We start from the raw sequence: 17,744 nt of genomic DNA on the forward strand, positions 1-17,744 counted from the left end.
TTATAAAGGCCAGACTGTGAGGATGGCTCCACCATACCTCTGCCAAAATTAGACTAGTTGCCATTGCTCAGTGAGGCCTGATCTGTTTCTAGACAGTCAAGCTGCTGTTGTATGTAATGTGGGCCAGTTACCAGAAATGATGTTTGTCAGATATGTCAGCCAAGCATATCCAACTAACCTGTTCATCACGAGGACTCTCTCCCCTTTTCAATGTTTTACTTTCCCCACTACCCTCTTGTAATGTGTCCACACACTGCTGCTCATGCTGCCCTGAGTGGTTGACCTGAGACCACACACACACACACACACACTTACATTCTCATACACACACAAATACACAGATTGGATTAGCTTCTTTGGATCTTGCCAAGATGCAGTGTGGTAAGGTCATGTAATAACTGACCCGTACCGGTCCAGGGGGAACTTTCTCAAAACTCATTATCTGTGTTGTGTTTGTAAGTTTAAGCAAGTACTCTTAGTTATTTGCAATCTTTTCTGCCAGTGTCTGCAAACAGTCAGCATTATTGAAGACACCAGGCTTCTTTTGCGCACTATCCAATCTCAATTTCAGTTTTTATTCTTAAAGAAAAAACTGCTTTCACAGCTTTGGAAATTGCCTGAGCTAAACAATCTATCACTGTAAATGTAAAGCCATAATTTGGTTTTCTCAAAGCTACTCTGCAGACGTTCAGCGTTCTCATATGAATGCATTCAGTTACGCACTGCTCACTGTCAATCACCCACAGCAGGAAATGAGAGTAGCTGGGAAATAATCCAGCAGAGAATGAAGCCTTCCTCTCACATGCAGCCTATATTATTATTTTTTAATTGGGTTTGATACTGTAGAGGTTTAGATTGCAACAACAAAAGACATGTTAAATATAAGTGTCACACATATGCTTGGAGGTGTAATGTAGACAAGATGTAGACAGTAAACGAGCTGTAACTCAAAATAACATCACTTGGTAATGCTTTCCACTGGAAATGAAGACCGATTTACCTCTAATGTGTATGTGTGTGTTTCTCATTAGAGATCCAGACTTATAAGGTATATTTATCTGTTACGAGGTTAAAAGGGAGTGTTAGTTTGTGTGTGCATGAGATGTTCCATGTGTTTTTTTCCACTATCGTGTCTCAGCTTGTTTTTATGGGAAACTTGGCTTGCAACACAGAGCAGGCTAATAAAACATGTTTGTGTGCTGGAGGCAGACTGATGTGTGTTTGCAGTAATGGGTGAATACGAGCTAAATGATCCTCAGCCCACACTGCTTTTGACAAGCTTCTGGTGGTGGCAGGCCTGTCTCTCCTGCGTTCCCGCCGCCTCTCGCCCGTTCTTTATTGCATTACAGTCTGCGTTCATTTGAGAATAATATGTCAAGCTGGGACGTAAGCCAATCAGCACACGTCCCCTGCTGCCGTTTTCTATTTACTGTATTCGTCTGTGCTTTTCTTCCGCCTCTCCCTTTTCTTGACTACCACTCCCGCTCTCTTGCTAAAATCTCCACATAGCGGCAGGTGTTCACACTTCCACGTAATATAGCCGCTCCCGGTGAGTCAGTAATGAGAGATGGATGCGTACGCTTGTGAGGTGTGGCGGCATATTTTTCCAGTTAATGTGTGTTTTTGTGTATCCGTGCTGCATTCCAGAGCAGCGCCAGATTTGATCCAGTCAGTAAATCAACAGAAAACCTTGGATATTTTGGTACAATACAATTCAACATGTGGTGGAAGAGTCTTATACGGGGACAAAAAAGACCCTGTTATTAGGCTATGACTCTTAGAGCTATAATTATCTGTTGAATACATTTCAAAAGACACATCCACCCTTCCTCCCGCTGCTCTCTCTGTAACCTTTCATCATTTTGTTGATGACTGAACTTTTTGATCCCTGTTAGTAAAATGTGATAACAGATTTGAAGGCGATCCAGCCATCCCTTCCCGTCACATAAGACCTTTAAGCTGGCAGTTACATGAGTTAAGGTGTGTATCTGGGCGTTGGTTTGCCCCAGGATCATAGATGTGATCAACAGCTTTCAGTACTAGAACTATACAACCAATAATAAGACAAGTTATCCTCAAGGGCTAGCATCGGGTTGCGTTAGCAGTGGTGGACTCAGGCTGTTTGAGGGGTCGGGGTGACACAAATGAAAAGGGCACCGGCTGCACAGAAAGATCTTTTAGCATTGTGGCAGTCTGAGAACACAAGTTAACCTCAGTTTTAGTTTTTCAGTCTTCGCCTATCCACTTCTGAACTTTAAAACAAAGTTGCTCTTGGCATCTAGTCCTGCCCTTAACCTCTGTTTCTGCAAATGACTGTCAAAGATGTCTCTTGTGCCCTTTTAAGGAAGAGTTCAGATGCAATTAAATCACAGTGGAAAAAAACAAAACAAAAAACAGATCCATTCTAATATATATTGGTGTGTTTTCACTGCATGATACACCTATTTATTTCCCCAGTTGCTCCTGTATATTTTGTTTCACACTGCGGATAGTTGGCTACCCCTTGTGAGTGTAAGCGGGTTGATCTGATGATCCCCTTAGCGACCGTAACAACGTCACACTTGTAGAATCCTTTAATCTGCAACCAAACAAACAAAAACCTCCGCTTGATCAATTGTATATACAGCATAGTTTGGCATGCTGCCTTTTAAAAAAACAAAACAATCTGGGCCAAGAGAAAGAATACCTTGTTTGCGCACAAAAAACAAGTTTGTGCAGTCCTGTAACCTTAGCGATGACTCTTGTAACTGTCTGTGTCCGACCAAACAGCGGTCTGCAGGCTTTTCATTCTGTCCTCTCATATAAGCTAAGGGAAAACTGGACATACTTGAGACAGGGTGCTATCAAAACGGGCAGAATTTGGAAGAACCATGCAGTGAAAATGTGTCAAAAGAGTAACTTCTATTTCCTTTCATTTTTCATTTCATCAACAGACTAGGCCAGTGGTTCTCAAACTTTTTCTGTCAAGCCCCCCCTTTGAAGAAAAAAAAAAGTCGGGCCCCCCCAACACAAATAGTCAGGCTCAGTGGCGGCGCCAGAGATTTATTTTGGGGGTGCTGTGGGGTAGCTTGACGTTTCATAGAGGGTGCTCAAACATTTATGGTTTCCCATTAATGTACCGGTCGCTACAGTGGAATTTTCTACTGCAACACTCCCCACGCAAATACACAGTGTACCCGCGACTGTTACAATGAAGGCTCGATAATCAGCTCACGGCATATAGGTGTAAGCAGGGGTAAAGTGCTATTTTTATAGGTGGTGTGTGGACCTCACATAGGGGGGTCCGGGGGCAAGCTCCCCCGGGAAGATTTCTAAATATTGAAGTTCAAAGCATCAATCTGGTGCATCTTTGAGAGCAAAATGAAGAGATCTATGGATACCTCTCTCAACACCCATTTGAAACAGAACTGTAAACAGATTTACTATTTCTTTATGGATATTTTGCAAATCACTCCCTTTTAAACGTTATTCTTGTTTTACTGTCATATAGTATTTCATACCTGTTTTTCATTTATTCTCTTATTTTTTTATAACTATAATGATCATATAAACGTGTGCCTCGGAAATAATTGTTTACATTAATGGTGACCAAAACATTTGAGACCCACTGAGATAACACTGAGAGAGTCCTTTAGCTCACTGAGTCTCTCAGTCTGACAGGAGAGGACTCTCCTCCACCTTGTTGTTGAAAAAACTCCTTATATCCGTTAGTGTAGCTCGCTAGCACCAGAAGCTAACAACAACGATCTCCGGTACCGGTGCGCTCTCTCTCTATCGCGCGCACGCACACAAAATGGTTCGTTCCACACACACACAGAGCCAAGCTTTAATGAAACACAGAGACACAGACGTAATAGTACTGTACTGTATCATATTATTTTCGAATCAATAATTTTTCAAAATATGATTTTTTTTTTTTTTTTTTAATCTTTATTTAGTTTTTTAGACATTTTTTCTCCTGGTCTCTCGCCTGTCATGCCCCCCACTTTGAGAACCACTGGACTAGGCCAACGAAATAAATTGGACTCCAATGATGTAACAAATTGTGACAATGACACTTCAGTTGTATTCTCAACTGCTCTTGAAATACACTTTTTTGTGAAAGTCCGTGCCAGAGAAGCTCCTTTCTTTACTTTTAACAGGCATGAGACTGCAGATTTAAGGCAGTGGTATAAAAACTGCGTCCACTTTGATTGTTGCACTTGAAGAATCAAAGACACACAGGCTTTATCCCTTTAGTGGAGTCAAAGGGGCGTAGAGGAGGCCACATGACTTGTTTTTCTGCAGCCGCAGAGTCTAGTTGTGGTCAGGCTGTCACTAGCTCCCTTGTCTTCCTCCCTAACTGCTCCTCTGCGTCCCTCATTTCCTCCCCACCTCCCTGCTACTCATACACCCTGTGCCAATCCCACAAAGGAATGAGAGGGAGGAGAGCAAACAAGCCTGTGGTGGTGCAGAGAGGGAGGAGTGAAGCACAAAGACATGGAGATGAAGCAAGTAGGGCAAATGAGGTTCAATCTGAGGCTGTTATTCCTCTAGGACCGAATCATGACAGTCCCGTGTGTTTGCTTGCCTGTGTGACTGTTTTCATCTTTTGGTGTGTTTTATGATAGCGTGTTTGTGTGGGCGTTAATGTGCTGCTGAATATATGTGTGTGTGTGTGTGTGTGTGTGTGTGTGTGTGTGTGTGTGTGTGTGTGTGTGTGTGTGTGTGTGTGTGTGTGTGTGTGTGTGTGTGTGTGTGTGTGTGTGTGTGTGTGTGTGTGTGTGTGTGTGTGTGTGTGTGTGTGTGTGTGTGTGTGTGTGTGTGTGTGTGTGTGTGTGTGTGTGTGTGTGTGTGTGTGGTGTGTGTGTGTGTGTGTGTGTGTGTGTGTGTGTGTGTGTGTGTGTGTGTGTGTGTGTGTGTGTGTGTGTGTGTGTGTGTGTGTGTGTGTGTGTGTGTGTGTGTGTGTGTGTGTGTGTGTGTGTGTGTGTGTGCGCGTGCGTGCGTGCAGACTCAGCTATGGCTGGCTCTGCGGCTCATCACACGCTGCAGCCAACTGCTGATTACACAGCACTTGTTTTGTCTTCGCTCTACTCTGTTCTGCACCCATTATCAGCCCGGGAGCCTGCGCAGAATTAGAGAGCTTTGTCAAACACACTGCAACTCAAGTTTCCCTCTTCAGCTGTTTTCTCCTTGGCTCCCCGCTACAGAGGACACCTCTGAGGACCCAGCAAACGGTCCGACATTAGAGTCAAACACTTGCTTGCTCATTCCCTTGATCTCTCTCTGGGGCTCAAGCCTGTTTACCCAGACTGATGACATTATGACAATCAAGAGGGGATCAGTTCCATTCCACTTCCTGTCCGGAGGCTCCCTGGTGTGTTTTTGGATAGTTTGGCATGCACAGCTACATCGCCTCACTGATTCATTAGAGTCTCCCCGTGATGTGACTCCCCTAGCATCAGGCGAGTGTTAGTGGGCCGTGACTTATTGTTTCAATGAGGAGCTGATGAGTTGACTGAAGCTAGCACTACGCCGTGTCATTTGAAAGGCAATCATGTGAGAGCTGATTACACAGTAGATTTAGACAATCGGTGTCCATTTTCTATGAAGAGTTGTAGTATGTTTTCGAGCCAAGGACAGGCAAACTGGGCGTGCCTGCTCTCTAAAGGAACTGCAGGAAGGACAACTCAGTGGACAGATAGCAGATTTCCTGTCGGGTTGTGAGGTAAACAAAGAGGGGGAAATCTGTTTGCCTAACCAATGCGTCTTTACAGCACACATGTTGTGCTTGAGAAATAAATGATCTGTTTTCTGTTGAAAGATGTTGGTCCCATGAGTCCTGGCTGAGCTGGTTTGTCTGGTTGTGAGGCATGACGGACTCAGGTTGTTTCTCCTCTCCTGCTCTCTGTGGGCAGCCTCTCAGTCACTCAATGGGCACCAGAGCAAAATAAACTTGTGCACAAATCCAATCAAACCCCTACTCGTTTAACCATCAACCGAGCCACATTCCCGAGGTGCATTTAATTTGTCTCCTGTCTGAGCCCCTCTGCTCTCTCAGCACTGCAGCGTGGAGTCACAAAAGCAGCCAAGCATTGACAGGTGCTTCTGATTTCCCTCCATCACACCCAGTATCCATTGCAGTACATGAGCTGAAATATGGTCAGACTACTGAGTCAGCCTTATACCAAAGTTTATGGGGAAAAGCGAGTGTCTCAAGTCAAGTCAGCCAACACTCCACCATGCTTTATGGGCTCTTTAATGATTGACTGTATTAAACCCTATTTCTCTCCCTCTCTCTCTTTCCACAGGCGCTAGCAGCCAATGCAGGCACAGGGTTTGCAGTGGCCGAGCCACAGGTGGCCATGTTCTGCGGGAAGCTCAACATGCATGTGAACATTCAGACCGGCCGCTGGGAGCCAGACCCATCCGGAACCAAGAGCTGCGTAGGAACCAAAGAAGGCGTGCTGCAGTACTGCCAGGAGGTGAGTCACTGTGAATAAAGACAATCACAATGAGCAGGTGAAGCAAATGCAAAGACGAGAAGGCAGCAGAATACATTCATAAACAAACTGAAATACAAAACCATTGAAAAATATGTAATATATTTCAATCTAGTTGAGTTTGAAATGTAAAGACCCATATGCTGTGGTTGCACTGGCTATGTGCTGCTGTTCATAGTCATTACTCCACTCAGTAGCTTGCTACCTTTATAGCTAATCATGCTAACAAAGGCCCTTCAAACCAGAGCCATCGCCTAGGAAGTGTTATACATGCATTGACTTTAGAATGACATGTTGGGAGATACACTTACTGAGTTAAATAAGAAAATATGTGTAACTTTTTTCTGCAAGCTAAAGAAAAGCTGTATAGCAAAAACATTGGTAAGCTAACTTTTCTAGTAATTCCCTACTTCAGAAGCTATACATATTTATTAATTTCACTCCCCACAAAAATAATATATATTTTGTTATTGTTATTTATTAACTATAATGCTAGAACTACTATTTAAACAAAGCTGACTTTAATTGAAAAAGAGATAGCATGATAGCCTTGCTAGCAGCAGGGCACCTTTGGTGGCTTATGACAACACATGAATTATATTCAAATCAATCAAATCAAGTTTTATTTATATAGCACATTTATAAACGATTTTTGGTCGAGCCAAAGTGCTGTACATATAATAAAAATGGCCTACAGTAGAGACACTTTACAGCAAATACAACAGTACAGATTGTTCAGAATATCAGTATGAGAAAAACGACACCCTCTGTCCTTAGACCCTCACATCGTACAAGGAAAAACTTCCAGAGAAAACCCACAGTTTAAGGGGAACATGGGAGAAACCTCAGGGAGAGCAACAGATGCCGTGTGTAAATCGAAGAGATAATACATTTGACAGCATATAGACCGAATGTTAGGAAATGCATGTGTCTGTAATAAGAAGATGAATCCACGAGGATGTCAGCTACAATCCTGAGGAAGCCATCAGGGAAGCAGCATGACGAGACCCAAGGCAGGACCGCAGAGACAGGTTCAGCCACGACCCGAAACGTCCACGACTTTATCCAGAACTCAGGATAGAGGATCCAAGACACAGGACTACAGCAAGAGGATCAGCCTCGACTCCGGATCCCGGCGTAGATATAGATACAAAACAAGAAAAAAGATTTGGCTGGGTTAATCGGAACAAGAGAATACACAGACACAGACAGAGAGGGAAAAGGTCATTGGATAAAAGTTATTCTTGATAACCCTCTAGAAAGATCTCATGTATATATATATATATTCAAGACCCTTGCTGAAGTAGCGCCACATCCCCTAGTTAAATAACTACTATATTAAATAAAGTGGATATTATGTTAAGTGGTGAACTAGCAGGAACATTTAGTCAAGCTAGGCTAGCTGCTTTTGTGCTAAAAAAAAAGAAGAATTTTTTTTATTTTGAGATGAATTGTCTACTAAGTTTGAAAATTCAGTTTTCATTTCACCGGTAGGCCTATTCATCATTGGAGAGGCTATTGAACTGTTCTTGAGAGACAGACGTTACTTACAGTGCAGTGGGTGGCATTTTAATTAGCAGGCTCTAGCTGCTAGCTGTCTCTACATAAGGGCATGTTTTTTTCCAGACATGGATATCCTCTCTCTCATTGGCTTCTTCCTACTACTATATCTCATAAGCAAAGATGCTGCTGGTAATATTGCCATGGTTTATTATGTGGCTGTACAAGAAAAAGCAGACTGTACGTTCTAGAGCAGCCTTCCCCACAAGCTTCAGTTGCATTTATTGATGACATTTTGATGGCATTTGGGGAAAGTAAGTTGTGTGCTCTTTCATGGTTGAGCAGATGGTATCTAGAGAGCATACAGTGTGGATTAAAGGCTCCCATTGAAGCTCCACTTATCCCACCTTCTCTCTCCCGCACACACAGCATACTAATTGTTTGCTTCTTCTTCCAACAGATGTATCCCGAGCTTCAAATCACAAACGTGGTGGAAGGCAACCAGCCAATTCGCATCGAGAACTGGTGCAAGACGGAGAAGAAGGTGTGCAAAGGGCACGCCCACATTGTGGTGCCTTACAAATGCTTAGGTAAGCTTGTGCTCTAATAACGACTTGAAGGGCTTGGGGAAATCACTTAGAGGACAGTAAATGGCCTTCCATATCAGATGCTCTCCACTGCCCCTACCCTCTTCCAAATTGGTCCTCCATTTATCGTAGAGAAAGGAAGATTATGATACATATTGGCTGTAGGCAGTGGTGACATAGAGCAATATCAGAGTCTGATTCAGTTGACTAATCCTGGCCTTGAGCTGCGGATAGAGCAGATCCAGGCTGGATGGGAGCTAATGTCTCTCAGGACGGATGGCTAAAGGGGGGAGAGCTATTATTGCTGGGGAGGCTTGTTGAGCAATAAAGCACAATCTTATTTCCCTCCTCAGACAGTGGCCATAAACTCACACAGACACACAGGGTCAGTGAGAGGGAGGGCTGTGGGGAGGCCGGCTTTATTACTCCCCATTTCACCATTCGCCTGTGCCGTCAGCCACACCTCTCTCGCTCCTTTGTCTCCTGCAGCATCACTGTAATCAGCAGAGGCAACATGGCTGTATTCTGGTTTATTAAATATCAGATGGAGCCGCAGACTAAGCAGGCCACATGTCTCTGAGCTCCCCAACAAAACCACAGCATGCTCCTGCTGCCTCTGAGGATTGCAGTAACAGAGAAATACAGTTCTGAAACAAGTCTCCTCTCTGTGCTTGTCCAGATATGTCAGGAAGGAAGAAAATACCTTCCTCTATGCCGCCAACACTTCCCGGACACCATGCCGATGTCCAAAAGCCTCTTGCTGATTGAGTTGTGTCGCTTTCCCGGGATGAAAAAGCCATTAGCAGTCGCACTGGACTGTGAAATGGGCGACTATTCAAGAGCATTTTTGGCAAATGCAGAGAGGAGGCTTTTGGGAAATTCATGGGACAGCAAACATGAATACAGATGAGAGCGCTTCACATGCAGAATCAATCTCCAAAATGTTTCTGCTCTCATGCTGAGGCTGTTTCCCTCTGACTACCTGCCACACTCGATGGCCTCCTTTTCTACACTCTGGCAGGCTGTTGCATCTAGCTACATCCCAAAACCTCTCATTGTGATTCAGCAACAGTGCCATTTAATTAAAAACAATCCCATTACCTCTTGTAGAATAATTAAATAGCTGCACTGCTTGTTCTTGCACATTTCTTGTCATCATAGTTAAAGGTCTGCGCACTCATGCCTCATCAAATTACAAAGGCCGGCTCTGCTGGATTGCAAATGAGGAGTCTGAACGGGGAAGACAGATGGAGAAGGGGAGATAGACATAAGGTGTTGGCGTAAGGAAGCAATTGAGAGGGCTTCTGCTTAATTATGTAATGGAGCATGTTAGGACCTTAATTGGAGGACTCTGATCATATGCTACGAGCCACGGCATGCCTCCTGCACCTCGCCTCACCTCTCCTGCACCTCGCCTCACCTCTCCAGCCCAGTGTTTGCCAGGCCTCTCGATCATATTAAGTGCAATGAAGAGCGCCTTTTTTCATTATTCATTCTGGGTGTTTCTCAACCTCGAGTAAAGCTGCTCCAGAGCCACTATTTCAAGCATACTACGTCATCGAGTGCCGCCGAAGTACTGTTCCAATGTCCAGCATACTTGGAATTCTACCGAGCCTGGCGTACTTCGTTTAAATTTCGAGGCTGCACATGTGTAGACTCCGCGGTCTTAAAATCCCCACAATGCTTTGCGCACGGACAAAATCTGTGGCGGAAAATGTAAGGCGGGGCCTCTCATATGACGCACACCTGCACACTTGCTAGCCTGTTCCACTCTTCGTTTTCCGAATGCCAGGAAGGATTCTTGCCTCGCTTCTGAAGCAAGACGCTCGGCAGACATGTGCTACCAAGCAAGCGTACTCGAGATTGAGAAACACCCTGTGTGTGATGTTCACATAGTGTTCCAGAAAAATGGACATCAGAGGTTCTGCCTTATAATCATCAGCGTACATTAATTATGGTCCAAGCAAAAAGCAATGAAATAGACCAAAGGGAGGTGGGCTATATCTTGGAAGGATGTGATTAAAAGGGTCAGGCCAGAACCCATGTGAAGTTAATAGGTTGATATGAATAATGCAAGTGCATTAGAAGGAGCTCAGTGTAGAAAGAGAGGGATGGGTTATGCTGTATCCCATCGCTCCACGCAGAGGCTCAGCCGCAGAGCCACAATCCCTCCATGTTTCCCGTCCCCAAACAATGGCTCTGCAAATGAATGTGATGTGTGTACCATGGCACTGTAATCCCTGCAGCATGATGTCTTTGTCGAACAGCACAGGATTATTTTAGAGACTTTTTTATGATTATGTCTGGGGTGGTGAGAACAGTCAGTGGCAGATGTGTGGCTGTGGTGTTGGTGTGTGTGCATGGCAGAGTATCTGTTACACAAGACCTACATGTGGGAGGGAATTCAGCTGCTACAACGCAGGCTTCGAGAGGAAACATAACATGTTTCCAAAGAAAGCCTTTTCTGTGTAAACACCGATTGATATTTCTAAAGGCATATTCACATTTAGTTGATGTCGCTTTATATACACTTCTTTAACGACTATTGCTCAAGGTAGCTTTTACATTTATTTGAGGCATGTTATGGCTTATTCTGAGCTACTTTCTACCGCATGGAAGTATTTTAAGGACGTGTTTTGACGAGAAGTGGATTTGAATTAGTAACATTTACAGACATGACGCATACTTTGCCTTTCCTGTTGAGTAATTCTGTTTATTCAACAAAGGGAACGGCACACCATGACGACTCCTGATATCATTGTTGTGGTCAATAAGTTGATAAAAGATACAAATGCAGGCTTGTTTCCGAGCACCACTCCCTGCCTCTGTGAACTGTATTGCTTCTGGGAATGTTTTACACACGAGTGATACAGAATTGGTTAAGGCGAAAGTTTCGCACTATTAAACTATAAAAACCATGAGATACAAGCAAATGTTGTCTCCATTATGTAAGTTAAACCACCAGCTTCCTCCTGGCTTTAGTCGTGTCTCCCTCATAATCCTTTCATGGTGGCAGATCAGATTTCTTCCACTTAAAAGGCACAATCCATGATGCAAATGTAAACAAAAGGGTTGCCAAAAAATCAAAGCACAACAGTGGAACCTGACAGTAGGGCTGCTCGATTATGGCAAAAATCATAATCTCGATTATTTGGGTCAATAATTGATATCACGATTATATCTCTTCGCTGGCCTGGGAGCGCCTTGGGATCCCCCAGTCAGAGCTGGTTGATGTGGCCAGGGAAAAGAAAGTTTGGGGCTCTCTGCTGGAACTGCTACCCCCGCGACCCGACCACGGATAAGCGGGAGAAGATGGATGGATGGATGGATTATTAAAAACTTTGGAAACATCCATTTATTTAAAAAAACCATTTGAACAGTATGTTTTTAACAGTTGATTACCCTGAACTTTAAGTATAATTCAACTGAAAAACCAATATATTTTCTTTTTAAATAAATCAATAAAAAATAAATAATCGTTTTCAAGGTTCTTTATTTGTCATACGAACATAGCTACAGAGTAGTTATGTCGATGAAAATCTTAGGTCACAGGCTTCTCCAACAGTGCAACACAATAATACAGAAAAACAGAAAAATATAGTGCAAGTAAATATTAAAAAGTAAATAGAAAAGAAAAATAGTTTTAAAAAAGTGAAGTAGTGGTATTTTGATTATGTTGTTTTCATAATCGTTGCAAGCCAAAATCGTAATTGCAACTTCAGGCAGGGGGGGGGGAGAAACTTCTATTGGAGGGAATTTAGGGATTGTAGCCTTTGAAGACCAAAACCTATGCAACACACTACAGGAAAGGGAAAACCCAATATAGCATTATAGGGCACCTTTAATATAATAAATTCAAGATGTAATCATTTATCGCTGTGGAAATGTAATTTTCAGATCTCACATTGATTACACTAAATGTCATTACAGCAGCCTTTCTTTAGAAAGTCCTTGAAACACAATAGCCATGCCTTCAAGGAGCACATCTTGGTTGGTGCTTAATTTAATTCACCACCTCCCAGGGCTGAAAGTATCATTGGTGTACTCTTACCTTCACACTGTCCGGGGACTGGAGAGTGTTAGCCAGGGTGTCTGATAGACTGGAGGTTAAAGAAAAGTCAGATGAATAGAGTATGTGAGAGGAGGTTACAGAGAAAGAGGAGTGTATACTCTCATACACACACATACAGGTACAGAAACACACTGAGCAGGAGTGGTTGCGAGGCGCAGCTGCTCTCCACACACCACCATCCATCACCGTCCCCTCCAAACCCACCCTACCCCGTAACCAACCTGTGAGTGTGAGAGAACGAGACAGAGAGAAAGATGAAATGAAGAGGGAGTGTGTGTGCAGGCTATAGAGCTGAAGATTACTGAGAGTCTGTCTCTCAGTTTCTCTTGATGTGAAGAGAGGAAGACTTTAGATGGAGAGAGGTGTTACTGAAGTAGCAATACCCCAATGAAAAATACATATATTACAAAGTAAGCTGTGCATTAAAGATTTCACTTCTGTAAAAGTAAAGAAATATAAAAAGCAAAATCCAGTAAAGTATAAAAAGTGAAAGCACTCGTGCTGAATAGCCACTTTAAGAGTGCTATTTTTATTCCATTATTCTGTCCCATCTAGTCAAGATGGAGGTGATTTCAACTTCTTAAGGGTTTAAGGCAGGCTATAACAATGCTTTATATTTTAAAGGCAGGTTACATCTGAAGTATATTTCAAAATCTGCAAAGAAGCTATTGTAATAAATACTGTATTACTCTCCTAAATGTTGTGAATTGAACAAAGTAGTTAAATAATAACTTGAGTGTTTATTCTCTAAATTGTTAGAAAAAACATCAATTACAGTTTCCTTGATCCCAAGAGGACCTTTATAGTCCAAAATGAGAATTTGAGAAATCAAATGAATGTTAAGCCTTTTCACTGTAATGATAACATTGGAAACTCGACTAGCTAAACACACCTTTTCCGGCTGCCATCAGTCTTCTTTTGTCTTTAGAATATAATCACATTTCTTTCCTGGGATTTGAACAACTAGTATGATTTATTAACCTACCAAATATACATTCAATATGCTCTCCAGAAGACACCAGACTCCATTGACAGTAACAGGCTGATTATTGCAAAAAAGCCTTTTACTCATTAAACTCTTACTCTGGTTTAAGGTAACAAAGGCCATCTCCTATTTTTTAGTGGTGTAAAAAAAACGAATATACATACTTCATTTAGTTGAAAAAGGGGTATATGTATAGAACTTAAGTAAATGTATTAACTTTACCGGGTGCACGTGCACAAATCAGGGAAGCAGCAGAATGGGGGTCTGGAGGGATGGGGGGGGGGGGGGGGGGTTGTGTGAGGGGGTGTTACTGTATCTCCTGGGCGGAGATGAGAAGCAGCTGCAGAGTCCTCTGCTATTTCAAGCCTCTCCTCTTCCTATCCTACCCTCTCATTTTCCAAAACACTGCTTTTTCCCCCTCATATGAAGCCCTCCAGCAGCTCTGCCTCAGGCCGAGGTCGTGACAAACCGCTAAACGACCGGTTATAGGACGACTCCCAGCCCTGGTCGTGAAACCTTTACACCTTCGTTGTCGTTTTCCCATTCCTCAGCCACTCTGATGTGGACCCTCTATTCATCCCTCCTTCTCCTCCTGGCTTTCCATCTGCTTCTGACAGCAGCGTTTCTACCTGAGCGACTCGTCACACTGCCAGCCAATCAGCAGTCACTGTCCTTCTTAATCATTCTTATGACCCCCAAACCATATGCTTACAGGCTCATGGCTTTTCCACCTGCGACTATTCATAGGAATTCACAAGATGCCTTTCATGTCATTTATTTCCCCCAGATCTGCTTTTTATCACCCCGTCCTATGAATAAAACATCCTTCGAATTGAATTCATCTTGCAAATGATATCATTGACCTGCAGGAAGTGTCGGGATGCCTTAAAAGAGTCACAGTGTGAAACCGGATTTTCTGCACTGCCATTTTGATTGCATTAAAGAGTTACAGAAGCTGTTTGGGGATCAGGTGCACAGGCAGATGTTCCAGTGTCAAATGGCCTTTCGGTTATACAGCTGTCATGAAATGTAAAGGACCTGGCAGCTATGAATTATTGATGCATGAATTTCTCTCACTCATCTCATCAGCTATTCCTTTTTTAGTCCCTCTAGTTGATGTATTGTTCCTAACCCTGCCTGTTTTGTTGAGCAGTGACCTTTTTCTTTATAGACAGATTTGAGGTGTGACTAACAGGCGCATTGGTCCGTGTGATTTGATGTTACAGTGGGCGAGTTTGTGAGTGACGTGCTTCTGGTTCCAGAGAAGTGCCAGTTCTTCCACAAGGAGCGTAAGGACATGTGCGTCAGCCATCAGCAGTGGCACGGAGTGGCCAAGGAGGTAAGGAAGGAATGACTTCACAGGAAACAGTGGTAGGCTGTATCCGCGAGATAGCAAAGGGAAAATCATATGGGAGCGAAATAGGAAGTCTTAATCATTCATTTAAAGGTCTCCTATCCTATCATGCAAAATGCACTTTTTGATGTCTTTTATATATAAATATGTGTGTAGGGAACTCACAAAGTGTCAGAAAACAAAACCCTCTCTCTTTTCCTCCGTACTCAAATCTCTAAAAACGGGGGTACAAAGGAGCTGATCCAGATTTGCGTCCGTAAGACGTAATATTGGAAATGTGGCCTGGCTTGACACCCACGGCCCGATCAGAAACGTCGCTATCAGAAACAATGCCTGAAGTGTTTTGGAAGTAATATGGTCTTTGTTTACATTAACAAGCATCGCTAACGCTCAGAGCTAACCTGTACTGGAGAGAGCATGTGTAAAAATGCAGGATATAAAAAGGAACTCACCTTGTGGTAAACCCACAAGAGAAAAAGTATTTGAGCTCCATACTGTTTCAGAAACAATCCTTGAAGTGGTTTGGAACATGATATTGCGTTTCATCACGGCAGCATTTAGCTGAGTATATCAGGTTAGAATTCTGAGCAGGCATAAGCTCAGAATTACCCCCCCCCCCCCCCCCCCCTTTGTTTTTGTTTTTTTGTTTTCAATTTATTTAAAGCTACGGACCCAGAATCAGCACTTCTCTAACAGGCCTGAGATAGAGAGTATGAGGCATGGCTAGAATGGGTGATCTGTTTGGTTATTTTGAGCAGAACACTTCATAGACATGTTTTTTATATATTTGTATATATCCGAGACCCATAATATATTTCTTAAAATAGTATAATAGGAGACCTTTAACAAATGTTTCATGCCCTCTCCCTGTCATACTAGTCACCTTTTATTACCGTCCAATCTCCGGTCCCTTATATCCCTCCACCTGTCTCTGGGAGTCTCTGAGGCCCTCAGATCACAGGCTGGCTGGGAGCCCTCACATCTCAGCTGCTAATCAGATTAGTGTTGTGGCCGTAATGCAGCTAATCCCCCCTAGGCAGCTCCAGAGCCAGCCCTCGGGGGCCACTCTGACCACGACAGTAGCAGCTCATGAATCACATCAACCGTCTGCTCCTGCCTCATAACTCTTACTCTCTCCCCACACGCATCACAAACGCTCGAATCAGAGTCTCACTCGCAGACACAGATAGTGTGACATCCCGAGGCGCAAACAACCCACATTCAATATGAAGTGCGTTGCAGCCAAGCAGTAATGAATCTCACCAGTGGGAAAATCTGGGTAAGAGAAATGACTCAAAAAGTGATCTCACCAACTGCCTCTGAGATGTCGTTAAGCATGGCGGATAATCCTTGCTGCTCCGCTGGAGTTTCATAGCAGACATCAGTTACTCTGAAATGACTCCATACCTCCGAGCTGCTATGTGAAGCACAGCATTGTTGAGAAATAGCACATCAGTAAAAGGACTGCGTGACTTTTTCGAAGTGTGGCCCATTCATCATGTTAGTCCGTATGTGACAAGAGCTAGATCTCAAATCAATATGGCTATATTCTGTAGGGGGATAGATGCAGGGGCTCCTCGAAGTCTTAAAGTCAAAACTGGTTTCACATCTAGGCCTTTTATACACCTGACAAGATTGGTGAAATAAAGTATAACAGATGATGTCTTAGTATAAGATCATACATGATGGAAGTATTACACAATTACATTTGAAAGTCATATACAGGCACAATCAACAATTCAGTCATTATGTCATAAACTCATTTCTTTTTATATTTTCCTACCACTTTGATAGTCAAATAAGGCTGGCCAAAATGTAAAATGGTCCTAAAACTAAGGACCACATTAATGTCAAATCTCAACAGGCTTGCTGTACAAACTGGAATATGCTCAATATCATTGCATTATTTATTTGTATGTGTTGATTTTGAATATCTTCTTGAATAATTGTAATACTTTTTTGGAAAAAGTCTTTTTTGTTGTGCATGCATCGCTAAAAGGGATAAGAGGAAATCAATATTACCTTTTTGCTGCAGAAAACACAAAGATATTTGGATTTGTGGAGACATATAAAAATTGTGAAAATCTCATTTGTATTTAAATGTTGGCAGGTTTTGATCTTCAACCTACAGTTTATTAAAATAAATCAACCTTACTGCAGCATGTCAACAATATTATTCTCTCCCACTGCGACTAGCATGCTCCTCCATCTGGCATGGGCCTCATTGTCAATGTCGTTTTTAACTAACCTTGATGAATGAAGGTCAAACTAATGTCATCTTGTCTAAATTGAAACTCTTGAGGCCTAGAGGCTGCTTCTTCATCTCCAACTCTCCTCCTTCTGCTCCGTCAGGCCTGCTCCAAGAGCTCCATGATGCTGCACAGCTACGGCATGCTGCTGCCCTGCGGCATTGACAAGTTCCACGGCACCGAGTATGTGTGCTGCCCCTCGTCCCGCTCCGGGGAGGCTGCTCCACCTGCCATGCCCACCGAGGAGGACGATGAAGAGGAGCAGGTGGAGGATGAGGAGATTGACGAGACCGACATGGAAGAAGACTACGTCGTAGAGGACAGGTGAGCAGTCTGGGGTTGTGTGCACCATCGTGGCATGTCTTTGAAATGTTACTAGCCCAATATCCACGAAGGGCAGGTATTACTGGCCACCTGGATGAATTAAAGTGCTGTGACATTGACCTATGCCTTGTTTGATAAATCACTCCCCTTCCTGGCTTCCTCCACCTTCACTCAATCCCTCTTCTTCTTCT

At 43.2% G+C, this 17,744-nt stretch overlaps 1 protein-coding gene across 6 annotated transcripts in view; it reads left to right on the plus strand.

Annotated features, from left to right (window-relative positions):
- Window positions 1–17,744, plus strand: part of aplp2 (amyloid beta (A4) precursor-like protein 2) — a 62,057-nt gene that overhangs the window by 25,165 nt on the left and 19,148 nt on the right. For all 6 annotated transcript variants that reach the window (XM_034223022.1, XM_034223023.1, XM_034223018.1 and 3 more), the window contains exons 2-5: window positions 6,291–6,464; window positions 8,443–8,572; window positions 14,853–14,965; window positions 17,333–17,553. In XM_034223022.1, coding sequence (XP_034078913.1) covers window positions 6,291–6,464; window positions 8,443–8,572; window positions 14,853–14,965; window positions 17,333–17,553 — 638 coding nt within the window. The remainder of the gene's footprint in view (window positions 1–6,290; window positions 6,465–8,442; window positions 8,573–14,852; window positions 14,966–17,332; window positions 17,554–17,744) is intronic.

This window comes from Gymnodraco acuticeps, unplaced genomic scaffold, assembly GCF_902827175.1.
Source record: "Gymnodraco acuticeps unplaced genomic scaffold, fGymAcu1.1, whole genome shotgun sequence".
Taxonomy (NCBI): Eukaryota; Metazoa; Chordata; class Actinopteri; order Perciformes; family Bathydraconidae; genus Gymnodraco; species Gymnodraco acuticeps.